Below are 27,605 nucleotides of genomic sequence, written 5' to 3'. Positions count from 1 at the left end.
ATTCAGGCGAGGTATCAGCAAAGTTCACCTTGGTCATTCAAGGGTTGCTAGCTCTACCCAGACATAGAACAGCCACTTTCCTTTAATATAGCCTGATGATTGAAGATGAGGAGAAGGCAGAGAGAGGTAAATGGAAGTCTCATTCTTTCTCATGTTTCTGACTGGTACTAATGTAAGACCCCACACTTTGAAGTTCCCTCTCGTATTCGGGAGTTAATCCAATAAATGATGCATGGTAGGGAAAAAGGAAAAGAAGACTGAAAATTCTTTCTGCCTCTGAAATTGCAAGTGAATGTTAAGGATTGCAGTCACCAAGATAAGATGTCATGAATGAGAAATGAACTTAAAGGGACAGTGTGTAGGATGTAGACAGTTTTTCATTACGGGCAGCAGGAGGTGCTGCAGGTGCTGCATTTATCATTGACTGTAGCTATGTAATGTAATTTAATGATAAATAGACGTACGATTATATTGAAAACATACTGTTGTTCTGTAAGCACGCATTCATTTGTAAGTTTTTAAATTTGCAATCATTTAATTGGTTCCTTTTTTGGAAAACCAGTCTAAATCGTATACACTGCCCCTTCAAGCAATCACCAGAAACCTTGCAAATGTGCCTCTCATGGTTGTTTGGAAATGGATGATAACAGAGAATCAATGACAGAGCAAAGCTTTTTTTTCATAGATTTCTGGAGTTGCCATGACATCCTTAATGCATTATTGCCTTTCTGTCCACGATACTGCATTTCATCTTGTTGCAGGAAAGGTCCCCGTCCTGAAGAAGTGTCATTGTTATTTGTATGCCAACATGGTACCAAGGTCCTTTGTAAATTATTTTGATAACAACATTATTTTTCATGCACAATCAATATCTTTAGAAAAACTTTTTAACTTGTCAACTGAAAATGACTTTACATGCTCACAGCTCAACTGCTGAATATTTATGGTTCACCTGTGTTCTGAGTTTGACATAAAAATTGATATAAAACAGCAAAAGTGGCTTCAGTCATTTTGTTCTTTAACAGATGCAGTTTAACAGTTAAACATTTACCTTTTGCAGCATTTAAGACTTGTCCTTAGTCCCAAACATTTTGTTTTGACCATCAGGAGGGATGATGCCATTTCCTTTCCTGTCATTTGCCAAATAATTAGAAAAAAAAACATTAAAATAGAACATCGTCCGTCCGGTTAATCAATGTTGCCTCCCATTACTCAGAACTACAGCATAATCAAAAAATGACTGGACGCTACACAGACTGGTAGCTCAAAGTTCCAAAAAGATTTCTTACCTAAAAAACGCATGCACCACAAGGAACCAAAAAGACAAAATTTCAGTACAACCGAAATTCTACCTAGGTAAAGGACAATGAAAAGAGACTAGAGAACGACAAAGTAACGAGTCAAAAATTCTCTAAAAACACACAGACAGTAAAAGTACAAACAAGGAAAAAACTCGGCGTGGCATAATCAGGTGTCCTTCTCCTGTTCTGGCCGCACTTAAAAAGCCCATTATGACAAATGAAAGTCAGGTGTGTAACTGGTGGCTCCGCTCCCTCATCAATGAAGCTCACAGCTTCTGCATACAACAGAAAAACTTGACAATAAGGCGGAGACATGACAAAGACATGCTCAGGGTGTTGTCAGTTCTTTGGGGTAAAGAGCTCACCACATTAGCGTCTTTGCTGCTAACATTAGCTATGGCTGCAGTTGCAGCTCGGTGCTTTACATTTATGTGGTAGGCTAACATTGAGTCACTTTCTGTGTTATGCAATTTCCTTCTCAACGAAGTACAGTATGATATCACTCTACCTTGATCAAAGGTACCGTGGGGACGTTTTAAAAGTTACAATTCATCAAGTTGACAATTCTCACATGCACAACTATTTTCACTTCATCCTTCATCTGCTTAAACTGCCCTCCTAGCCACTATTGGAACCTACCTAGCAGGTTATGCCAAACACAATGGCAGCCAATCAGTCTCTTGGGCAGTGCTTCTCAAATGGTGGGGCACGAATCACCCCAGGGAAAAGGCTTGGTTTTTGTCATGTGAAGTGTAATGCAATAAAATAAGAAGTTTCTTCTTTTTTTTTCTTTTTTTTAAGTCTTTGACACTGATGCACTGTTTTTCTCTGTTTAAGACTAAGCTATAACTTGTATAAACACTGTAAAAATAATTAACAGTTGTTGAATGTTGTTTTTAGAAGTTTATATTACTTTTTTCTTTTGTTATGGTTAAAAAGGATACAGGTTTAGGTATACTAATACAATTTCTATAGCGCGTAAAGGGGGGGAGGCACAACATTTTTTCGCTTTCTTAGGAGGGGGGATTTTAACCCTTTCACTCTCATTAGGACCCATCCGTCCCTACGTTTTTGAAAATATGGCAGTGGGTATAGGAATGATTGCAATAAGATGAAATGGCATTCCTGCAGTTGGTTACACACCTATCTACAGATTTTAGAGGCTGGCATTCAGCAAGGTTTTCATACACAACAAGCCAGTGCTGGGCCCACAGTCAACAAAGGTAGCTTGTGTTGTACAATTTTTCATGAATGAACCATCTAGTAATGTAGAAAGAGATTGACAATACATGCTGTATATGTTACTATAGATTACACTGATTATGATGTATTGCAGGCATTTGGTGAAAATATTCACTTCTCTGTCACCTTTTTTTGTACAAGCATCGGGGTGTATGAGCTATACAGGCCCAGTGGTATTTCTTGGTGGAAATGGAAGTCAGAATATTTTTTAACTAATTTTCAATGTATCCGAGACTTATTAACAAATAATGTTTGCCAAAATTGTTTGTTTTTTCCCCAATAAAAGAGGTGGTGATGAAAGTGTTAATTAGGAACTAATTAATGCCAATTAATCTGTTAGAACGCCTCCCTTAGAGAAAATATTAACTTTTTACTTCTGAAAATGGCTAAATAAGTGTAGTATCCCCTTAAGGGAACAGCTTCATCAAATCATGCATAGGTATTGTCAAATTAAATAAAGAGTGCTCTGCCCTCATTTTGTGGTCGGCACTTCTCTAAAATAAACTGAAGTCTTGACTCAACATTCACGCTAGGCAGATGCGATAATTAATACGGACTGCCCTTCTGTTTCCATAGCGCATAAAATCACCCTTGTGATTGACAGGTAGCTTGCTGGCACACCAAGGCTAGAAAGCCATCATAGGGGAACATGGGTTCTGCCTACACTCATTCTGTGCTGCTATCATCTGTGATGACATTGGATGATGTAATCACAACAGGAGGTGGCATGATAATTTATACATATGGGAAGAGATGACTGATTTTTTTTTTTTTTTTTAAGCAGGAGTAACGTATGATCTTGTGGATTTTCTTCCCACTCTAATCAGTTCCCCGCCTTTGTTTCGATTTGAATCCTCCCTACCCCCACACCTCCTGTCCTCATCCTGCTCCACCTTCCCCTCTGAGTCCCTGTGGGTTTAGCCTTCTTTTCCTCCCAAGTCAACTCACACCGTCCTCCTTAAAAGCATCGGCTGCGGCGAAGCAACTGTCTGCCGTCTTCTGTCTTCATCCATTCATCACCTGTCATGCCCCTTTTGGCTGCCCTCGCCTCAAAACCCGATGCCTCACATCCCCTTCAATGTCCTTTTCTTCTCTTTGCTCATTTCACTTCAATCCATTATCCTCACTGCACATCACCCTGCTTAAACCCTTATTCTTTTTTTCTCATAGTTCTTCATTTTGCGGCTTCTTTCCACTTCGTCTTACTTGTTGGTTTTACTCTCGTGACTCCATTTTGTCCAGAAGAGAAAGCATATTTTGTCCAGAAGATCAAGTATTGATCCTCTTCAAGACCTTACTTTTCGTGCTACTCAGCATAAATTTATATTTCATGTAATAGTCATTAGAGATAGACCAGGGACCCCCATGTCTTGTTCTCAAGAGCTCCTGTCGAGCCTGTTTTCAATGTAACCCTTCTCCAATACACCTGATTCAAAGTATCGGGGCGTCTTATTAAACTTCTGCAAGCTTGCTGGTGAGCTAATCATTTGAATTAAGTGTGGAGCAAAAGGTAACATTCAAAATATGCCAAATAGGGGCTTCTCTATGACTGGATGTGGAGAAACCTGAGATACACCGATTTTTTTTTTTTTTTTTTTTTTTGTCATGGCCAACACTGACTATTAGTCATCAGATAATCAATATTAGAAGCTGATAATCATCCTCAGTCAATTAAAAATAACAATATTTCTTTAAACCAATTGGTAACAAAAAAGAATTGTGTAAAAACTGAAGGTAACTTGCAAATTTGGTATTTTAGCGAGAAACGTGAAGTTATAATTAGCATTAGCATGTGGTGGGTCGGATCTGGCCTCCGGGCCTTGAGTTTGAAACCTGTGAGAGAGTTCCCTGAAGTTAACACAGTTGTATAACGATTAATTATCGGCCATCGTGTATTTAAAAAAAAAAAAGGGGGCTGATGCTGATTTTCGTCATCTAAATCAGTCCTTCTGATGATCCTCTATCTCAGAGTCTTTTTGTATTTTTCCAGTCTGGTTTTTACAAGGGTGTGGCCGGATCACAAGTGACTTTGTCTAGCATGGTGAACCAGTCCAGAGCTATGCTAGAAGAGCAAGCGCGTCACCTTCTGACTGAGTCGGAGCGCCAAACCATGGGCTACTACTTGGAAGAGTACCGGGATGGACACATTGGCGTGGAGCAGCTGGTCATGGCACTTTTTGAGCTGCTCAACACACACGCAAAGGTGAGCAAAAGGCAGCCAAAGAAATTAGTTTAAAAGATTAAGGGGGAAAAAAAATGGTCCTTGTGCTGAACCATGGGTTTGTTTGTGTTTTTTGATGTAAATCTCTCAATATTCCTGCAAGGTTATTTGTTGATATTCAGTTCTATTTAGTTTTCCTTCCACAACGTTTTTGTTCGTATTATAAATATATACAAGAAAAAAAAACATTTTAGTTCCACTAAGTAGCATTCTGAAAGCTTTTTCCGAGGCCTTGTGCTATATGCATGTAGTTTCAAGTGTTTTTCTGAGCTGAAAAAATATGTAGAGTCTGAAAAATGAAGTCAAGCAAAGCTCCTTAGTAAATGCTTATTTAGGTTGTTCCTGGAAATTCATTAGAGATGTACCCCGTGTACATCCACATGATCTACAAGTGTTCAATTATGTGGTGTTTGAATGCTTCATCCTAAAGTCGTTGAACTGTTAATTTACCTCTACCTTCTTCATCTTCCCACAGTTCTCTCTCCTATCAGAAGTGCGAGGCCTGGTCAGCCCACAGGACCTGGAGCGTTTCGACGGGTTAGTGTTACGCCGTGAAATTCAGGCTCTCAAGGCGAGACAGGGCACAGCGGGAGCCCCCACACTCCAGCCGGACACTCTATCCATGGTGTCGTACCCTGATACCCTGACCTCGTCTTCGGCCAGCTTCATGACCAACACTTCTCTCAGCTCCGCCCGGGTAGGTAGTTAGTAGAACAGCCAAATAATATGTCTTTTGATTTGTTCTATGAAAGATCTCTTCATATGATGAAGGCATTTGGCAATGTCACATCTTGCGATATTGATCTTAAAATGACAAATATTTAAATACTGTTTGAAGAGATGTGTTTTCCCTCCACTACTATAACATTCTAGTCTCCCCCTCCCTCTGGTAGGAAAGGCTGCTCTGGCTGATAGATATGATGGAGGTAGGAGTAACTTTTGAATGTGGCGAAGCACCAACCCACACTTGCTGGATACACAGTGGAATAAAGGGGTTGTTCAATTCCCTGTGGGCAGATGTGTACTAGATACCATTAGACAGGAAAAATTCAAAAGAATCTCTTCACATGCTCCATTTTATTTTCTCCCCAATGAATACGGGGATTCAATTGAATATCAATTTGTCAATCTTCTTTCATTGAGCTCCAGTAAAAGGATTTTTAATGTTCCAATTGTGTGCATTTAATCTTCAAGGGATTCCTAATACTGTCTGCAAATTGGATATCGTACAATATGGTCTTGTATTCTACGCCAATTAGATGGATTTATTTTCCACATTTCTAATCCAATCTAATACAATTTTGACCTCAAAGAAATGGCCTGCAAAATATTTCTCTGTGTACCTATGTTACCTTTGTTTTTTGGTCTGCTGTGGGTTTTTTTTGTTTTGTTGTGTTGTTTTGTCTGTGTATGCGCTATGGTTTGATCTCTTGGGTGCCTTCCTGTCTACAGTGGAGCTTCCAGATATCAGATCAGATTTAGAAACGGAACAACATTTAATTCCTTTAAAAGCCTAACTTGTGGATGGATTGTGTTGTCTTTGGAGGTATCGTATAACAAAAATTTGAAGCCACCTTTCCACCAAGTTAGACAGTCCAGTTGAGCTCACCGTAGAACAACATGGCTTGGAAATATTTCCTTACTTAGGTTTTTTTTATTGTTTTCATCCCTAGTCATGTTATTGTGTTCTTCCCTAATCATTTGTAATATTTCTCATGGATACCTACTGTTCTGGTAACTCTATGTGACTGTGGCAAAAACTATATTTTTTAAACAGCTGAACACAACTACTGTATGTGAATGGTGGAATGGCTCAACAGTAAAAACGCTCTGCTGTCATTTTCAAACACATGCTTACAGAAACAATTCTCTCCCTCATCAGAGTCTTAATATCAGCCTAGAGGGTGGAAAAAAAATAATGTGACTAAACATAGCTGGTAATCTATAAGGTACAGTACGTAAAGAAAAGACAGAGAAATATATAACTACAGTGTTAGATAATACATGTTAAATGCATGTTTGTACACCAGGTAAGCTCTGCGGGTACTGCAGGCGATCCTCTCATTGGACGTTGTTTTTAGTTTTTTGTTGTTGGTTAATCAGATTACAGAAATCTAGTTAATGCAGACAATTGTTGTCCAAATAATAGTTTTCATTTTATTACGGTAGTAAGTTGCAACTGAAGTGGAGCATATACATTTCATCAAATGCGTATTTACATTCATGTTATTCAGAAAATGATCTTCAACAAACAACAGCATAACTTTGGGGGCAGTCCCCGGGAATAAAGAAAAATTAAATTCAGAGTAAGTGTTACGCTCGTAACACCCAGTACTCGATAGTGGACCACCACAGACCAGACACAGACGAGAACGAACTCAATAGAAGGGATTTATTAAACTAAGGTTGCACGCACAGCGTGAAAGGGGAATAACGTAAACAGGGAAAAGTAGCAACTCAAATACAGCGAACTCAACTCGTATGTAAAGTCCAACAAAAAGTGACATAGATAAACCTATGCAAAAAACGGCGAGACGCCAGTAGTCCGACCGAGGGGGAAGCCACCACCCGGAGGAAGCCGCGAAAATGGAAAGTAACAAACAAAAGCGGACACGAGCAAAAAACGCACCAACAAAGTAGCAACAGAAATACTCACTACACTGATACACAAGCATACGTGGAAACTAGACCGCAAGACCGAGTTGCAATACTCCCGACAGCTTCCTCCTGCTCCAGTCGCGTTTATATAGTCCGGTGATTATAGATGGAGGTCAGGTGCGCGGCTGGTGGCTCCGCCCTCCCGTCAGGGACACACCTGCTCGCGAAGAGAGAGAGAGTGAGGTGGAGGAGCAGAACGTAACAGTACCCCCCCCTCAACGAACGCCCCCAGGCGGTCCACCCGGCCGATCGGGACGGGACGCGTGGAAAGCGTGGACCAGCGACGGATCGAGGATCCAGGAGCGGGGAACCCAGGAACGCTCCTCCGGGCCATACCCCTCCCAGTCTATGAGATACTGCACCCCTCTCCCTCTCCGCCTCGAGTCCAAGATTTTATTGACAGAATAAATGGGGTCGCCATCGACCAAGCGCGGAGGAGGTGGAGGCACTGGCGCCGGGCTCAGCGGGCTGGATACGACTGGCTTAAGCAGGGACACGTGGAAAACTGGGTGGATCTTCATGGAGGCTGGCAAGGACAGTCTTACGGCCGTGGGGTTGATGACTGACTATCTTGAAAGGTCCCACATATTTTGGGTTCAGTTTCCTGGCCGGTCCAGCCAAGTGGAGATCCCTTGAGGAGAGCCACACTTCTTGCCCGGGCTGATAAATCGGGGCTGTCGATCTCCGGCGGTCGGCCAACCGTCGATTCCTCTCCTCCGTTCTTGCCAGGGCTGCTCGGGTGTCGCGCCACACCTGACGGGACCTCTTCAGATGCACTTGGATCGATGGCACCGAGACCTCCTTCTCCTGAGAGGGGAAGATAGGAGGTTGGTAGCCATAGACTACATGGAAGGGTGACTTGCCTGTTGCGGTCGAGACGTGAGAATTATGGGCATATTCCACCCATGGGAGGTGTATTGCCCAAGATGAAGGGTGTTGCTGACAAACACAGCGGAGGGCCGCCTCTAGGGCCTGGTTTGTTCTTTCAGCCTGTCCATTGGTTTGCGGGTGGTAGCCAGACGACAGGCTTACTCGAGCACCCATCGCCTTGCCAAATGCTCTCCAGACCTGGGACACAAATTGGGGGCCCCTGTCTGACACCATGTCAGTGGGTATTCCGTGGATCCGGAACACTTGCTGGACCACTATGCGCGCGGTCTCAAAGGCCGAAGGCAACTTTGGGAGGCCAATAAAATGGGCCATCTTTGAAAAACGGTCCACGATGGTGAGGATTACAGTCTTGCCCCGTGAGGTGGGGAGCCCAGTTACGAAGTCCAGGGCGATGTGGGACCAGGGTCGAGTAGGCACCGGCAACGGATTCAGCAAGCCTGCTGGGGGTTGGCGAGACGGTTTGCCTCGTGCGCAGACGGGACAAGCAGCGACGTAGTCAATGGTGTCTTTGCGCCATCCCGGCCACCAGAACCGTTGGCTTAAGAGATATATTGTTCTGGTGATTCCAGGATGGCACGCTAGTTTCGAGTCATGGGCCCACTGCAGGACAAGTGGCCGGAGGTCAGCCACTACAAATAGTTTGCCTACCGGACAGTCTGGTGGAACTCGCAATTGACCTGCTGCTCTCTCCACCCGTTCTTCGAGTTGCCACCGGAGGGCACCAACCACCCGGCCTTCCGGGACGATTGGCTCAGTCACCCGGTCTGATACCTGGTCCTCGTAGATTCTTGAAAGTGCATCGGGTTTTCCATTCTTGGACCCTGGTCGGAAAGTGATCACATATTGGAAGCGGGTTAAGAAGAGAGCCCACCTAGCTTGTCGTGGGTTCAGGCGTCTGGCCTTCCGGAGGTAAGAAAGGTTCTTGTGATCTGTATAGACTGTAAATACGTGTCTGGTGCCTTCCAACCAGTGCCTCCACTCCTCAAGCGCTGTGACGATGGCCAACAGCTCTCGATCACCCACATCATAATTCTGTTCTGCTGGGCTGAGGCGGCGGGAGAAGAAAGAGCAGGGGTGCAGTCTCCCATCGACTGGTGAGCGCTGGGACAGCACCGCCCCCAATCCGGTCTCCGACGCGTCAACTTCAACAAAAAACGGTACATTCGGATTAGGGTGCGTCAACACTGGAGCCCGCGTGAACCGGGTTTTCAGTTCTTGAAATGCGTGCGCCGCCTCTGAGTTCCACACAAACGGTATCCTTGATGAGGTAAGTTTTGTCAGAGGTTCCGCCTCCGCGCTATAATTGCGAATGAAGCGCCGGTAGAAGTTGGCAAATCCCAGAAACCTCTGTAGTTGTTTTCTGGATGTAGGAGTGGGCCATTCGACCACAGCCTGGATTTTGGCTGGATCAGCACGCAATTTGCCCTGCTCCACTATGAAGCCTAAGAATGGTACGGACCGTAGGTGGAATTCGCACTTCTCCGCTTTGACGTAAAGTCGGTTCTCCATGAGCCGCTGCAGAACAAGACGGACATGCTGTGTGTGTTCCTGGAGATCTTTCGAAAAAAATCAAAATATCATCCAGGTACACAAAACAGAACTGGTTGATCATGTCGCGCAGCACATCATTTATCAGATTTTGAAAAACAGCTGGGGCATTTGTTAGTCCGAACGGCATGACCAGATACTCGAAGTGACCCAAGGGAGTATTGAAAGCCGTTTTCCACTCGTCCCCTTCCCGGATTCTCACCAAGTGGTACGCGCTGCGGAGGTCTAGTTTCGAGAAAATGTGGGCCGAGTGGAGAGCCGAAAACGCGGAGTCCAATAGAGGCAAGGGGTACTTGTTCTTTACAGTAATTTCGTTCAGCCCTCGATAGTCCACACACGGACGAAGGGTCTTGTCCCTCGTCAATAAAAAAGAACCCAGCCCCAAACGGCGACGATGACGGACGAATCAGCCCCGCTGCGAGAGAGGAGGAGATATAGTCGCGCAAGGCCTCTTGCTCCGGGACGGAAACCTTGTATAGTCGCGTTGGTGGATATGAGGAACCCGGAAGTAAGTCGATTGCGCAGTCATACGGCCGGTGTGGGGGTAGTGACAACGCTCTCTCCTTACTGAAAACTTCTCTCAGATCATGATAGCATACGGGGACCCGTTCTAAATTTATTTCCTTAGGGTCAGGCAAGATTACCGGAGGACCCGAAAATTCTGCCGCTCTAAGACAGTTGGCATGGCAGAATGTGCTCCAATTAACGAGCGTGGGGATGGTCCAATCTATATCTGGGTTATGTAATTTTAACCAAGGAAGGCCCAGCACTACCGGTGCGCAACGTGTGGGCATGACGAAACACCGGATTTCTTCTCTATGGTTTCCCGAGAGGAGTAACGAGATGGTGCATGTCTGGTGCGTCACAGTTGCCAAAGGACGCCCGTTAAGATCACTGACACATTTCGGTTTTTCCAATTTCACTAATGGGCACCCGATTAAGCTCACTATGGAATAATCAATAAAATTATCATCCGCCCCGGAGTCCACAAGGGCCTCGACAGTCACTCTATGCCCACCATAAGAAACCTCGCCCCTGAGCAGTCTCTTTCTAGTCGAAACGCCTTGTGTCGAATCGCAGCGCCCTACTGCCGGGTGGTACTCACGCATCTCTCCCGATTCTGTTGCTGCCGATTGGGGGGGGCGACGGGTTGAGCCCCATGCCTGGCGTGTATGGCAGGCGGCTATCCGGTGCCCCGGAAGGCCACAATAAAGGCACAGTCTCAAACGCATGCGTCTGTCTCTCTCAGCTGGGGTCAGGCGACCGCCACCCAGCTGCATGGGCTCGCCGCTCCCATGGACGGCTTGATCCGTGATTGCCGGGCTTTGCTCTGTTACCGCGTCCTCTCGCTGCCACCTGTCGGCGAAACGGGGTGTCGACGCTCGCTCCCCGGCGCGTTCCCGTCTCCGCTCACGTAGCCTGTTGTCCAAGCGGATTGCGAGGCTGATCAAGTTCTCTAACGAGGAGGTCTCGTCCCTCGCCGCCAGTTCGTCTTTGATGTTTGGATTCAGGTCCCGCCGGAAGATGCCACTCAGCGCTGCCTCATCGTAGCCGCTCTCCGCCGCCAGAATGCGGAACTGAATAGAGTACTCCGCCACGCTGAGTTTGTCTTGCTTCGTGTTGAGCAGCCTGTCCCCCGCTTCGCGGCCACGTAACGGGTGATCAAAAACATTCTGGAATTCTCGAATGAACGTCGAGAGAGAGGTGTTAATGTCCGGTTTTGCGGCACTCACCGCCATGGCCCAAGCCGCCGCTTTGTCCGTTAGTAGACTCATGATAAAGGCCACTTTGGATCGATCGTTCCAATACGTAAGTGGCTGTTGGCCGAACACTAGAGTGCATTGGTGAATAAACTGGCGGCAGTGGCCGACTTCGCCGCCGTAGCGGGACGGATGCGGGATGTTAGGCTCGCGATAGCCGGTTAGGCTCGAGCCCGACTGCCACGGCGAGGTTTGGTCCGCTCCCCCTGGGGGTGCCTGTGCCACTGGATCACTTCGCAGGGTACCCGCAGCTAGCCGCGCGGATAAGTCTTCCACGTGAGTAGCTAGCGTGTTAATCGCACCCATAAGCTCTCGTAGGGACTGATCGTGCTGATCTACGAGCTCGCTTTGGCTGGCTAACGCGGCTCGAATGCGCTCCTGGTCTATGGGGTCCATGGTGGTCGGAGTATTCTGTTACGCTCGTAACACCCAGTACTCGATAGTGGACCACCACAGACCAGACACAGACGAGAACGAACTCAATAGAAGGGATTTATTAAACTAAGGTTGCACGCACAGCGTGAAAGGGGAATAACGTAAACAGGGAAAAGTAGCAACTCAAATACAGCGAACTCAACTCGTATGTAAAGTCCAACAAAAAGTGACATAGATAAACCTATGCAAAAAACGGCGAGACGCCAGTAGTCCGACCGAGGGGGAAGCCACCACCCGGAGGAAGCCGCGAAAATGGAAAGTAACAAACAAAAGCGGACACGAGCAAAAAACGCACCAACAAAGTAGCAACAGAAATACTCACTACACTGATACACAAGCATACGTGGAAACTAGACCGCAAGACCGAGTTGCAATACTCCGACAGCTTCCTCCTGCTCCAGTCGCGTTTATATAGTCCGGTGATTATAGATGGAGGTCAGGTGCGCGGCTGGTGGCTCCGCCCTCCCGTCAGGGACACACCTGCTCGCGAAGAGAGAGAGAGTGAGGTGGAGGAGCAGAACGTAACAGTAAGAGCATGCATGTAATATAATGAGCATTCATTAAACTCCATTGTTCTTAATCATCATAAAATTAAATGCCAGGATCAGACCAGGCTAGCCAATTTGAAGGTGGCCTCTTGCTTGATTGAAATAGTGTTGATGAATGATATGTAAAGTTTGAATTTGATGAATGTGTGATTGACGAAAGGCTGTTGAAGAAAAGAAATATTCACTGATGATGTAGTTCACTCACATTGCCCCTTGTGGTTGGTTTCCATTCATTGTGCGCTAAGCGAAGGCTCAAATCAACGTTTTTGTCTTGTGTGAACTTATTCACTTCATGTTTTATCATACCAGAAATAGCGCTAGTTCCTGCTTTCGTGCATTTCCAGTGTCACAATGTGGGACATTAACAACACACTTGTTGTTTTTAGATTTCTAGGTTTATGAACATGGTTTTGAAAAAAAAAAAAGTTTCTTTCAGTCAACGATCAATAGATGCGTGGATAAGCAAAAGAAAGCAAGTACTGTTGTCACTCGCCTTTTGCAGTTGACTTGAGGTGCATTCAAATATGACTAACAGAGTGGGACATCTGAAATATCCATAGAAATACTCATTCAAACAAAGCAACGATTAGTACGTGAGGACATGACAGTGTGTACATGGAAACTTTTTTTAATCTTATTTGATACACCACCATAGAACAGCTGCTTGTAAACTCAATTGCATATTTTTTCGTGTGTAACTACTACATTACTACAACACCAGGATAGCGCAACAAAGGTTGGATAAAAGCGAGTGCATCAACTTGTTAGCGTCGTCAAACAGTAAACTAAATAGCATTTAGCATTGGCTAAATGCAAACACCAATCATCAGATGGACGTGATTACCATGTCTTCCGCACTATAAGGCGCACCTAAAAGGTTTAATTTTTTTAAAAAGCTGATGGTGCGTCTTATAACCAGGTGCGCCTTATATATGGATCAATATGGAGATTGTGATTCGTAGATGGGGAATGAACTGATAAAGTAAGCTTTACCTGTTTCTTTTGTGTGTTTGCAGTTGAACAAGGTTGGACATATTTACATTGAGTTACTATGCTATTGAGAGTTTGGAGTTATTGAGTTATTATTGTTATTACTTTGAGTATTACTATATTGTGATTGAAAAAGTTTTAAAATATGTCATTAATTGAGGGTGCGCCTTATATGTGGAAAAAAGTTTTAAAATATGTCATTAACTGAGCGTGTGCCTTATAATCCAATGTGCCTTATAGTGCGTAAAATACAGTACGTTTGTCAGAAATATTTCCTGGTAAAAACTGTCCGTAAATTAATTTTAAGCAAAATTGTAATGTCCCTTTCTTTAGTTCCGAAAATCTGGTCTCTCCACTTTACTGTTATAAAATATATTATTATCCGTCTTTGTATTTATTATAGATGTCTGATTTAATACTTTATTTACAGAACTTTGTATGCAACTACGGTTGTTTTGAAAGTGCTTAAAAAAGTCGGGTTGAGTTGAATTGGAGGTGTGAATGTACAATAAATAGCGATGTAAAATCTCACAAACACAATGAAAATGGATGAAAAAAAAATAATTAGCACTAAAACAGAATGAACCTGGGAGTAATTTAGGTCAGGAACTGAAGGGAAATGCTGATAATCCATTGTACACCACTAGGAGAACGAACTGAAAATTTCTGTTACCCTGACTCATTTTAAACTACCATACTTACTACGTTTTGAAAAGCTATGGTCTTTCTCAGATCATCATCATCATCATATTCTAAATGGGAATGTGTGTAAGTGCTCCCAGCATAGCGTTGACGAATCATTAGGCAGAATTGATGGGACTTCGATTTTGGTTTCGTGTCAGTTAAATGAAGGGCAGCATTTTTTTCTGTTTTTTGGACGCCTCGAGCCAGTTAAGTCACTTTTGCTGCCCTGTACGTGTGTAGTGTAATGTTAATAAAGTGTATCTTGAATATGTCTGAACTCAGCTTGTCTGTAAATTTTCTGCAAATGTCTTCTTCACATAAGAAGCTGGACTGGTTGGCACAGAGCTGTGTGTGTTTGCATTTTTAAGCATGAACCTTGCAGTTGACCTGAACACATCTTAGAGAATCAAATTTTCCATTTGTACTGGGGATAAATGCACAACTCTGGTAACGTCTGCTCACAGGCTGTTTGCATTCTTTCCTCTGCTCACGTTTTCTGTGCTTGTTGTTCACCTCCCCATTTCTACCTTCCCTTCATCTATTTCTGTTTTGCATCTTTTAGAATGACAGCATGGTGGAAACTAATCAACAGGATCCCTTGGACAGTCTGAACACACTGCTTGCTGACATCACTCTGGTGAGACCTAAAGCCTGGCGCACAAAAATATGGGTTTGGCCACATAAACATTGGCATGGTACAATGGCAAATCAGGGTTGAAGTCAGCATTTTACAAGTAGAAGTCAAGCAATGGTAGAAAGGGATGAGGCGAGCAGAGAAATCTATCCTTGCAGGCATTGTCTAGTTTGTTTAGTCAGAGCCAGATAAGCATTTGCACCAAAGCAAGGTTGAGGATGATCTTTTTTTTTTTCATTTTTCATTTATTGAATGGTAAAGGGTGGGCAAAATATTCCACACCTCTGCCTAGCTTTCTTTCTTGGCAGGGGGATGAAAAACAAGTCTAGCAGGAAGATTTTAGGCATCCATTATTCTCAGCTGCCTCCTTCTCAAATCATACCTTATTCTTTTTTTATGCTTACATTTGTTTCTTATTCCATGCATTGGTGGCCATTCATATGTCAGTGTTTTTCATTCCACTTAAGTACAGAACGCAGTGTCACCAACATTTTCAATTTAGTATAAGCATTTGAATATCTGGAATGTACATGCGTCTTAAGAATTCTCATAAGTTTACTAATATTATCACTGGCTAAATGGTGTTTGCTATCATGCAGCATGTCCTTTCCATATCCCTAATCAATCATGATCACAAATATCCTCTCACTTCAGGATGATGTACAGTCCACCACAGCTGACTCTCCCCCCTCCTTCAAGCCTCCACCCCCATCAGGGGTGCAAAGGCGCAAGAGTAGAAGAGACCAACTCAACAAATGCCCTTCGTCCGAATCCACACACTCGGGCTTGCACTTCACAGCCCCTACCCGCCTTAACCACAACAAAAAGCCGGGTTACATCCCTTCATCACCCTCACTCCATCACAAACAAGACCCTCCCACGTTACCTTCCCGGGACTATGCGGCCATCCGAAAGAAAGAACTCTTGGCACCCTCCAAGAGAGAACAGAAAACATCCTCTCATTTGTCCGTGATTGCCCAACAGAGTATTGGCCCTTTTCCACGCGTTCAGTCCCCAAGCAGGGGTGCCAAAGTCACTGACGCATCCCCTTCACCGCCCCCTCCACCCCCACTACCCGCACCACCTCCTCCTCCACCTCCTGTTCCCCTTAAGCCAACCACAATGTCCAAAGCCTCATCTCCAGGCTCTAAGCAACAGTTTGTTACAGTGGAGGTTCACAGGCCCAACGCAGAGCCCGACGTCAATGAGGTGCGGCCGCTGCCCCAAGCTAGAGGTGAGAAAAATAGGGCATAGAAAATACATCGTTCAAGTTTTGAAAATACAATTTCCTTCAAAAGAAACTCAATTTAAGAAAAGAACAAAATATTGTAATTCTGCAAATTGCCATGGCCGTGATTCATGGCAGCCAAGTCAAAGCGTATCAGGGCTCTAATAAAGAAGGTCTTTTATTTGTGGTCAAAAAAAATTCCTTTATTAACACAATACAGTGATACCTTGCTACTTTGCGCCTCCCCTATTGCGCCGTTAGTGCATTGTGATTTTTTTTTTTTTAAAGATACTTTGGAGCGACATACTGTGAAGGTTTCCTGCATGCCAGACAAGTTTAACTATAAATGCACTTGCCACAGGCACTCCGCTAATGTCAAACTACTTAAATCTTATTAAGTTATTCAATGTTATAAATTATTAAGCTTTTTACAATAACCGTCCTGTTATTCCTTCTCATCTTGGCTGTATGTAGTCCTGATCAAGGTGAGCCGCAGTTGCTCTACGAGTAGGCGCTCAAACATCTGACTAGAGTGAAGCAAGTAGCTGACCAAACATGATTAAAAAGCAAAGTTTACACTTGAAATTCCTATTTATTACAAAATGTAAGAAGATCCCAAAGAGTTCTTTCCTCCTTGCCAGTCTAATCTAGCCGCTTGTGTGTGATGATTCAGCTAACTTCCTTTGCAAAGACCAAAAAGTACTGTTCTCACCTGACTGGCCAGTTAATCTGTCAACCAGCTCCAGGGGCTCAACTACAAGACGCAGGTACCAATGAGGAGTGGATTTCAACTTCTGAGCGGCACTGGGTGACAACTTCTACCCTCGTTGGTCGATTGTCTTACCAGTAGCCAATCATGTGCCTTGTAATAGTCAGGTGAGAACAGTACTACTCTTTTTTTTTTAACATATATACTATTTGCATCTTTGGTAGTCTCATAAAATTCTCAAGATGGTTCTACAACATTTCAACATGTTTTTTTGTTGTTGTTGTTGTTTTTGCAATACTTCAGAACCAGATCTAAACATTCACATTCATGCGTAACTCTTTCTGCTGCCTAATTGCTAGTGACTAACACCCACTTACTTAAATAATTGCATGTCTGCCTGTCTCATCCACAAATCCACAAATAAAACATTCTTAATGGAATGTAAGAACATTTGCTTTTACCTCAACAATATACAACAAATGACATTATATTTTAGTCAAATGCACATCAACAGCTGAGCACAATGTGCATTTAGTTAGTAGCTGGTGGGAGCGAGCTCCCAACGTCTTGTCACGGCAATCAAATTGCACACATCTGTCAACTTGCTTACCTCATTAAAATTGGATTAATCAGAGCGCCTAGCATTCTACGTGTTAAAAAAAGAAAGAAAATAGTGTCCTTTGAGATTTACAGTTTGCGGTTGGCTATATGTTGTAGGCCTACGATACCAACCAGCAACAACACTAATTTCTTTGCAATATAATGAGATGTCAATGCTTGAGGTGCATCATCTGCCTCTTTAGTGATGATGATACAGGACTCATTTTTGTTTGACACATTGTCGGTAAAAATTCATTCAACATTAAATTTGTGTGGTTGTAATTTGCAGTGGTGTGCTTTATAATGAAAGCAATGTGTAATATTTTGCTTTCCTCATTCAGCTCAAATTATAAGGAGCATTTATCACTATTTTAATAAAAGCCGAACATTATTATCTTAGTAAAAGCATATTTTTGATGCAACTTTCTTAATGGTTATCATTACAACGTGCAAGTAATCATTACGTTGCGGCTGGTTGTGTGTTTATCAGCCACAAAGCAAACAGGTGTTGCTGTTGACGGCACATGGGAGATTAGAGTGTTTTTCCTTGAACAACATAAATGCACTATTTGTGCAGCTATACCAATGTCACAAATATTTTCTTTGTTTTTTGTTTTTTTTGGAAACCTTATTTTTTCAGACAAATTTTGCATAAGCAAAATTAATCTAGTGTTAAATATTAAAGGGGAGCTCAAGTCAAATTCAGTTCAGTCAATATTGTTGAAGAATCTTTTCAATGTGACCCCAATATTCTTAAGGTGACATTCTGCTTAATATAGGAGTTGTCAAATATGAAATAAGCAGCAAAATCCACACTTTTTTATCATTGACGGCTCAGTCATTTTGCCACTTGTTGTCAACTGAAAACAGCATCACAGTTGCACTTGCCTTAAGTGACGACCAACCACGGCTCATCTTGTGAGCGCCGCTTGGCTAACGGATGATTTAATTTTCAAACACAGTAAGCAGCAAATTGGCTGCTTTAATAAAACTGGTTGATTTTCAGCTTAACTCACTTTGTACAAACACAATAAGAATCAGAATGCCTTGTGTAGAATAGAGGGTGCACAGGTCATGCAGTAAAAAAAAACCTGACTTGACTTGACTTTTAATAATATTAATTCAATAAGTGTCCCTTCAAAATTAAATTAATCTAAGATTTTTTGAACAATGTTTTCTTTCAGATTGGTGTCGGTATTCTACGTAGGACGTAGTCTAAACTGACTGAAAAAAACAACTCCGCTAGCTTTGCTGTATCAATTCACTGTAATAGAAAAAAATGTTTGGGGTTGGTGTCAACTAGTGCTGGGCGATAATAGCGATATATTGATATACAGCGATCCCTCCTACTTCGCGGTCTCAGATATCGCGGTCTCAGTACTTGGCGGGTTTTTCCAGGAAAAATTAATGATATTTCAAAATAAAAAATAATTTTAAAAAAGCGCAAAAATGGAAAAAAAATTGAAAAAGCAAAAATGTACGTTATACAGTACTGTAGTCATCAAATAACTCAGTAATAATTATGTTAAGAATTCTTCAAGCGTTAGTGTTCATGACGTTTTGTTTATCTTATTTTGAAATGCATGCATTTTAATTTGTCGGGTTGCGTTGCATTTCCGTTTCCTGTTTACGGTCTCTGTGCGTCATTCATCTCGTTACGGTGCCGTAGTGAATGACAACGTAAGCTCATATTTATAGTTTATTATCATTTACAGTATGTTGATAACGCACGCTACTCCCTATGTTTAGTAAGCGATGAGTTTATTCTGTTTATGTGTTCGTTTGTGTAGAGGTTGCACTTTATAGTTAGTAGTTGTTGTTAGTTGTTGCTAACCCGCTAATGTCGGCTAAAAATACAGTAAATTCATAGATTAAAGTTCGGCAAGTGTTTATATGTTAGTTGACTGACTTTAACATTGTTGTTGATTTATTATTCAACAGATACTACGTGATACACCATACATGAGCCAAAATAAATGTGAAGTTCAACGTGTGATGACTTGCGTAATCTTTCACCGGAGTCTTGGTGCAGATAACCAGTCCTGAGAACAAATTCTCAACAAACTAAGTAATTTTAGGTTTTTGATCAATATAAAATAATATTAATAAGGATAAAATAATGTTAAATAATTGGAGAAAGGAAATAAAATACGCAAAAAATAAAAAAAAAAGGATTGTTTATGGTTACTGCAGCTATATTGGGGCGTACATAGAAATCTAGGAACTGATACCCTACTTCGCGGGTTTCAGACTTCGCGGGGGGTTGAAGCCCGCCATTAACCGCGAAGTAGGGGGATCACTGTATTGCGATACGAAGTGACGCAATACGCGTATTGCAATATGAGGTTCTGCTTCCAAAAATCATGTATCGGTTTTGAAATGCCTTATTTTTGTAATACTGTATTTCGTTTTTTTATATCAATCCACTCCGGAGTAGTTTTTGAATCATGATTTTTGTCACATTATGAATCACGTTTTACGTGTAAATCATTGCAAGCACAAAAAAAATATCACATTAAATGTTACGATACATTACCTTTCGAGTGAGGCGATGTTCAATTCCTTTTATGTCCATTTACAAAACAACAGAAAAAGAAAACTTTTTCATACGAAGATAGTATTTCCACTTTCACACAGTGTTCAAGTCTTTCATTGTTGTTTTTCATTGTTTTGTTTTCTTTTATTTCGTTTTGTTTCTTTTATACGGTAAGTCATTTTCGTGGTATGAAGAAAGCGCCCGTAACTCAAGGTTTCACTGTATTTGATAAATGATAACGTATTTTTATTTTTTACACCAATGCGAGTGACCTCACTGTTTCGTTTACGTTTGAATGGCAAAAATGGCACAAAGTGGTGCGCAGGAAGAGGCACGTGTTACCTGTGTATTCCTGCCACATCAGCGCTAGCATTTTTATAGCACTTTACTGTATCTATACCATACAGTGGTAGGCCTCATTGAAATCGAAAGACAAACACACTGATTCGGTTCCCCGATAGAATCAAAGTGATGACATCACGTGTGCCTGCTCCCCTCCTCAGGTGGCGCCCTGTCTCAGCTGTCAGACAGTGGCCAGACTCTCAGTGAGGACAGCGGTGTGGACATAGCTGAGTCAGGACACATCAGCAGCTCCCATTCCTCATGCTCACGACACCCTCAAGACAGCCAGGGGGGTGGGGGGGACAACCCCACCAAACCGGTGAGGGTGTACATCCAAGCAGCTGTGGGCTCGACATGAATGAATGAGCATATTAATAGTTGAGGGAAATGCAATATATGATTCAAGAAGTGTGTCTGCTGCTTGATCTCTGCCATTGTGACGACCATTTGAAGTGATTCTAAGTGAAGTGTGAGCCTAAAAATAACAGCCCTGTTATGTTTGGCCGAGGCTCCTCTTCCACCCCGGCCTCATTGATGTGCATGTATCGTAATAGATGGAAGCTCTGGGCTTATGGAGCTCTCACACAGTGCTATTTTAGGAACAAGCCAAGGGCCTTTGTTGCTTACAGTCCACTGCTGTGGAGAGGCCATGAAAAAAATGTCAATATTTATACATGCATCTTACAATTCAAAATGCAAAATGTGCTTCATTCATTTAGTCTGTTTTCGTAGCAGAAGAACTGCAGTTCTCAAATAATTTAGCCTCCTCTCCAGACGCAAATGTAATGTAAACTTTTCATGAGTAGTTTCTGAGGCTATTTGAGGTTTAATGGTCCACTTAAATTCAGAGGCTTACTGAGGGAATAATTTATCACTTTTAGTTCTCATTAATTTATTAGGACAAGTCCACAAGCAACATCCTCCCTCTGATTTTGCACGCTGTTTGCTTTTGTTTTGAGTTTTTTTAATACTCCCATTCATTTTATTCATTCATTCAAATGTTCCATTTATTAGTTCATTTACTACTGCGGTGTAGAAAACGTCTGGTGAATGTTCAATATGTGAGGTCAGAAAGGGTGAAGCTTTGTTGTCAGTGATGGCAAAATTAATGGAAAGTGATACAGTCAATTAAAAGTGTATTTCAAAATGACAAAAGTAAGTATATTCTGGGAGGGAAGAAGTGTGAGGAAGTATTTGATATGGGATACACAAATTTTTTCCTGGATTATGTTGTTTACGAGTCATTATGTGGTCTACTACACAATTCTGTTTACCAAAACCTTTTTAGAAGGTTAATAAAGAACAGTGAAACCTCCAAAACAGTCCCAGTCAATGTTGTTGTTTTTTTTGTAATTTAAAAAATATTTCCACTGAAATCATCATACATTCTTCAGTACAGTTCTCTGCAGTTTAACTTAACAAATATAACAAATATAAAGTAAACTAAACAAACTCAAATATAGAATACTTGATGTATAGAGATGTGAATTATTTGTATGTCTAAAAATATAAACTAAACCATTTTGAATTTCCTCAAATATCTCACCGTGGTTAGTAGGGGAGAGCATAAAGTCTCTTCTTTTCATGAGCTGAACAAAAAGAAAGTTTCCCATGCATGCAAAATGTCTCCTTTTCTCAAATATTTGTTTTACACTGAAACTTTAGTCATTCCAATTGAAATCATTTCAAATAAAGATCTCTGATCACCTTTTTACATGAGATCTATTTCAAGCTGTTAATTTGACAATAAATATCCAAAGTTGACTAGCACCCGTGTTTCAAAAAGTTTATGATTATGTGTATATGCCAAAAGATCGCAATTAATAAACGTGTCAAAAGGAATACCTTTCCATGTGCTGTAACCGGTGCACTCTTAATTGAAATCAGCTGGAGACATTATAACTGCGAAAGATCCTCTCGGTTTTAGTAATATTCAAAACTCAACTTTTGTGGCTTACAAATCAATTTTCCACGAATGGTGTCGAATAAAAAATAATACCAAAAAAATCCAATTTTTAAGTTACCGTTTATACGATGCACCCATATTTTTAGCGTTCATTTTTGGGGGGAAAATGTGTCTTATATTTGGGAATTACGGTACTTAAAATTAAGAAGTTAAGAGGAGAAGAAAAATACCCAGTTAAGTAGCAGTCTTTATGCTCCATTAATGTACACTTCATCAATGCACAGGCTTCATTTCTAGACAACAAAGCCAAAGTGTACTAACAGTGATGGCCTCTCCATCGGGTGCAATTGAAGGACTTGCATCAGGTTTCATTTGAAATTTTACGGCAAATCCACTCTTGTATTGGCCCAGGTTCACCTCCGTTTAATGACGATCACAAACTGATCTGTCCACCGCATGCTCCCAAAATCCAATTCCAGCTATTTGTAGCAGAGTTCAGCTTTTGGAAAGAGCAAACAAACTCACAAAATTCTTGCAGCCAAAACCACATTTTAGCCACTTGGACCAATTTCTACAGTAAAATTTTGCAACTACAAAATTAAAAGCTGTGGTTTTCTTGGCCAAGTAGGTGTAAATTCTCTTCTACCCAACACCAGTTCTAAAATGAAAGTTAAAAAAAAGGCATGGTTGCTTAATTGCTGACAGAGCTGTCTCACAAAATTTGCTAACGCTTCCACTTGAGCATGGGTGTGATTCCTTATACATAGCTCGGCATCATTTTAAAATGCCCAAGAATAAATACGGACTGAATTTTGGAGGTTACACTGGCAATTTCATCGAATGCTGCAGACACTTCTTATTGTTTTTATACATGTAATAGCCTGCGTAGGAGTGATTAATAAGATTCCAATCAAAATGACAACAAATTAGTCTATAAATGGTTTACTCGTAATTGTGGGGAAAGCTCAGCAAGAACTATAGAAAGCATGTCACTTAATCATTATTTGTCAACTTCAGAAAATGCAAATCCTTCCAGAGATAATGAAAACATATGCAACATCATCCATTACAAATTGTTAACTGTTTTATCTGCCTGACTTTAGCCAGGACTGCTGGAGCCCACCTCCACACTAGTGAGGGTGGCAAAGAGTGCAAGTACTTTGGGCATCGCTATTGAAGGGGGAGCCAACACTCGACAGCCATTGCCACGAATTGTCACAATACAGGTGAGTTAGAATTATGTAATTCTGCCACTCTTAGCATATAGTTAACACAACGTACATTTTGATGAAGATTTGTCATCTTACCTCACTGGAATGAAGACAAACAGTATAGTAAATTGGATAAGTGTTTCAACACCATTTTAGTTCTAAATCAAAACAAATGTGAACATATGTCCATATATATATTTATATATGAACATGAATTTTCATTTGTATGTACTTTGCAATTGATTACCAGCTTAATCTTTACTACAGCCATTACTCAAAGTTTGCTGAGAAAGACTCCTGCTCACCTGCAACCCTAAACCGGTATAGATAGTATAAAGTCATTAATGATTGAAAGCAATGAAAAACATTAAAATATTATAAATGATAAAAATAGAAAGCAGGGCCCCACCACGCAAATGGCAGAGCTTCTGAACTGTCAAACAATTCCTGCAGTGCAAGTGAACCCTAAGAACAGATCACTCGCCAAAAAAATTGGTCACATTTCAGGCCATCCATTTTAGATCGTAGCTTATCCTCACGGGGGTCACTGGCTTGCTGGTGACTTGGGCTGTAGGTGGTTGACACCATGAACTGGTTACCATCCAATTGCATGGCACACAGGGATGAACAAACATTCACGACCCAATCACACCGAAGGACAATTTACAGCAGAGGTGTCAACTCATTTTTATCGTGGACCACATTGTAGTTATAGTTTCTTTCAGAGGGCTACACTGACTGTGAATACAAATAAATTTTAAATGTGTTTGTCACACACTAGTTTTAAAATCAGAAGCTGACAAAAAACAGTTCAAAAGAGAGTTTGTGAATAAGAAAATGCTTGTCCCACCCCACCCGCCAACATTTTAAAAGTTAGACAACTTGCAAGTTTAGTATTTTAGTCAGAAATTTGTAGTCATATCAGCATTTTACAGGACACCTAAAATGTTGTGGCGGGCCAGATCTGCCCCCCCGGGCCTTGAGTTTGATCCCGGTGATTGAGTGTCCGATACATCTGCCATGCATGTTTTTGGAATATGTGAGGAATCCGAAGTGCCCGGAGAGAGCCTACAAGGGCACAGGGAGAACATGCAAACTTCACACAGGATGGCCTGAGCAAGCTGGAATAGAACTCAGGTCTCTCATCTTTGAGGCGTACGTGCTAGCCTCTCTTCCTCCGTGCCTTCCTTGGTTACATTTGATCAACCAAATTTATAAAATAAAAAAGATTATATTTGACCAACATGGTCAGTACTTGTTTTTTCAACGATTCCATAATATAATGAAATAAATAATGAAGCATTGTTGGAAATTACATTTTGGGTACCACAAAGGAAAACTATGTTATATGTTAAATATATATATATATATATATATATATATATATATATATATATATATATATATATATATATATATATATATATATATATATATATATATATATATATATATATATATATATACACAGTATATGTGTATATGTGTATATATGTGCTTTGCTCAGCACATGTCATCTTGCCATAGACAACAAAGACTTGCATTGCTGACAACTACGGTACAAAACGTTATTTCAACACAGAACTACCGTTGGGAGATCAGAACAGAGGCACTAGTCCACAATGTGTTCAAAGCTGTCTCACAGTTTCCCTCCTAGTGAGGTCCTGATTGAAATAAAAAAGGATACTGATTGCATCAGGATGAATGAATGGATTGGAAATCAAGACTTGCAGATTCTGAGAATGTACAGAAAAGACAGAACTGTAAGTTAGAGAACCAGGAAAGGAAGTGTGCTGGTAATATGAGGTGCAACATATGAGCTGAAGAGCAAGAAATCTGACAAAATATACAGTTGCACTTTGTGCATGCATCCACGGTCAAATACGTATATATTGCGTGCTAGGACTGCAACTAAGGCATCCATCCATCCATCTTCTACCGCTGTATTCCGGGTTCGGGTCGCGGGGTAACAGCCTGAGCAGGGAAGCCCAAACTTTCCTCTCCCTGGCCACTTCATTCAACCCAGCTCCTCCGGAAGGATCCCCATGGTCTCCCCAGTGTGTCCTGGGTCGTCCCTGGGGCCTCCTTCCACTGGGACATGCCCGGAACACCTCATCAGGGATGCGTACAGGAAGCATCCTAACCAGATGCCCACCTCGACTTGCTCCTCTCAAAGCGAAGGAGCAGCAGCTCGACGCTGAGCCTCTCCTGGATGACGGAGTTTTTTACCTTATCTCGAAGGAAGAGCCAGGACATCCTGCGGAGAAAACTCATTTCGACCGCTTGTATCCGGGATCTCGTTTTTTTTAGTCATGACCCACAGCCCGTGACCATAGGTGAGGGCAGGAACATGGATCGACCAGTAAATAGAGAGCTTCGCCTTTCGGCTCAGCTCTTTCTTCACCACAAGAGACCGGCACCGATCCGTCTGACAATCTCCCGTCCCATCCTACCCTCACATGTGAACAAGATACTCAAACTCCTCCACTTAGGGCAGGACCTCATCCCCGACCCGGAGAGGGCACTCCGCCCTTCCTGACTGAGGACCATAGTCTCAGATTTGGAGGTGCTGATTTTCATCCCAGCCGCTTTACACTCGTCATGAGTTGAGGAGGCCAACAGCACCACATCATCTGCAAATAGCAGAGATGAAATGCTGAGACCCCCAAACTGGGCCCCTCAATGCTTCGGCTGCACCTAGAAATTCTGTCCATAAAAGTAATGAACAGACAAAGGGCAGCCTTGGCGGAGTCCAACTCTCACCGGAAACTAATTCGACTTACTGCCGGCAATGAGGACCAAAGTCTTACATCGGTCATACAGGGAAACAAATGCACTGCATCGCAATTATAGTTTGCAAAGCCCCCCGTAGGAAAGAGAACCCCCCCCCCCCCCCCCCCCCTTGCCACGGCAACCTAAAATAATATTATTCTCTATAAAAATTGTATAAGTATACCTGAAACTATATCCTTTTTCAAATTGACACAAGGAAAAAGCAATATAATTAAAACTTTCAGCAACTACTTTTTTTCTCCAGAATTTATACAGGTTAAAGGTTTTTTCTAAGCAGGAAAAATCAAGTGCCTCAAAGCGCCTGAAAAAAAATGCCAACCCTTATTTCATCACAATTTATCACATGGCCAAAACAAATCCTTTTCCCTACCCCCCATGAGAAAAACTGAACTAATGATTGATGATTTTTTGTATTAGATTGTGGTTTGGTTTTTTTTCGGATGGTATATATATCTTCATTTCCTCAAAGCTGTCCGGAAGCTGTTTTCCATGGACTCACCAAACCAAACTCCTCCCACACCCAAGGTTTTTCCGAGACCACCGCCAAACCCACATTCCGTTTAACCAGTCGGTATTTGTCAGCTGCCTCCGGAGTCACAAAAAAAGTTAGATAGGACTCCATCTTCAACTTGACAGCATCCTGTCAAGCTGAATTGACTAACTGTTGCACCCCAACATTCTGGTCGGATTTGATATCAGTGGCCTATTTTCGCTTTGTAATTGTATAAGACTTAGTTGAAAAGGTTTATTACTATCATTGCGACTCTGATTTATTATTTCAGCTCTCTCTATTCCACAAAACAGATGTGGAGGAAAAGTAAATTAAAGCAAACATTTACAGGAAGCTGATTTATGGAATTAAGGGTCCATTTGCGTAGATCAATCATAATTTACAGTCTTAAATAACTTCAAGTGACTTGGAAAGATAATTTTCTTTTCCCGTTTTAACAACTAACTTCCAAGCCAACCTTATTGATGTCACGACCGGTTATATCCCTGAACAATAACAGTGTAGTGCTTCATTGTTATTTGAAGCCATTAATAACACAGCAGCCTTGAGGTCACCACTGCAAAGTGGAGAGACTTTGGACATCTTCCATTTTCAAGCCGGAGAAGTGAACATTGAAAACTCTCACCTAGGGGAAGGTAACTTGGTATTATTAGACCCTTGAGCAAGGCACACAACTTCGTTGTTTGCTAGGGTCAGGACTGAGCATCAGCATGATAAACTGGCTTTGAGGAAGCTAACAGGAGAAAGGGAAGCGCAACATTAATTTTGTTTCTGGCTGTCCCGAGGGGCCAGGGTTCTATTCCATGGACAGATGATGGCATCAAATCCCAGCCACTACACTATATTATTCTGTCCCA

At 42.0% G+C, this 27,605-nt stretch overlaps 1 protein-coding gene across 2 annotated transcripts in view; it reads left to right on the top strand.

Annotated features, from left to right (window-relative positions):
• Window positions 1-27,605, top strand: part of LOC148411392 (whirlin-like) — a 147,126-nt gene that overhangs the window by 105,023 nt on the left and 14,498 nt on the right. Inside the window, exons 6-12 of one of the 2 annotated variants that reach the window (XM_088435436.1) lie at window positions 4,534-4,746; window positions 5,240-5,461; window positions 5,658-5,690; window positions 14,841-14,915; window positions 15,567-16,146; window positions 20,489-20,646; window positions 23,337-23,459. In XM_088435436.1, coding sequence (XP_088291562.1) covers window positions 4,534-4,746; window positions 5,240-5,461; window positions 5,658-5,690; window positions 14,841-14,915; window positions 15,567-16,146; window positions 20,489-20,646; window positions 23,337-23,459 — 1,404 coding nt within the window. The remainder of the gene's footprint in view (window positions 1-4,533; window positions 4,747-5,239; window positions 5,462-5,657; window positions 5,691-14,840; window positions 14,916-15,566; window positions 16,147-20,488; window positions 20,647-23,336; window positions 23,460-27,605) is intronic. The other variant, XM_088435435.1, reaches the window with a different exon arrangement.

The sequence above is a fragment of the Hippichthys cyanospilos genome, chromosome 15 (assembly GCF_059441005.1).
Source record: "Hippichthys cyanospilos isolate Australia breed blue-spotted pipefish chromosome 15, RoL_Hcya_1.0, whole genome shotgun sequence".
NCBI lineage: Eukaryota > Metazoa > Chordata > Actinopteri > Syngnathiformes > Syngnathidae > Hippichthys > Hippichthys cyanospilos.
Note: the sequence above shows the minus strand (reverse complement) of the source record. Positions and strands in the feature narration are given on the sequence as shown.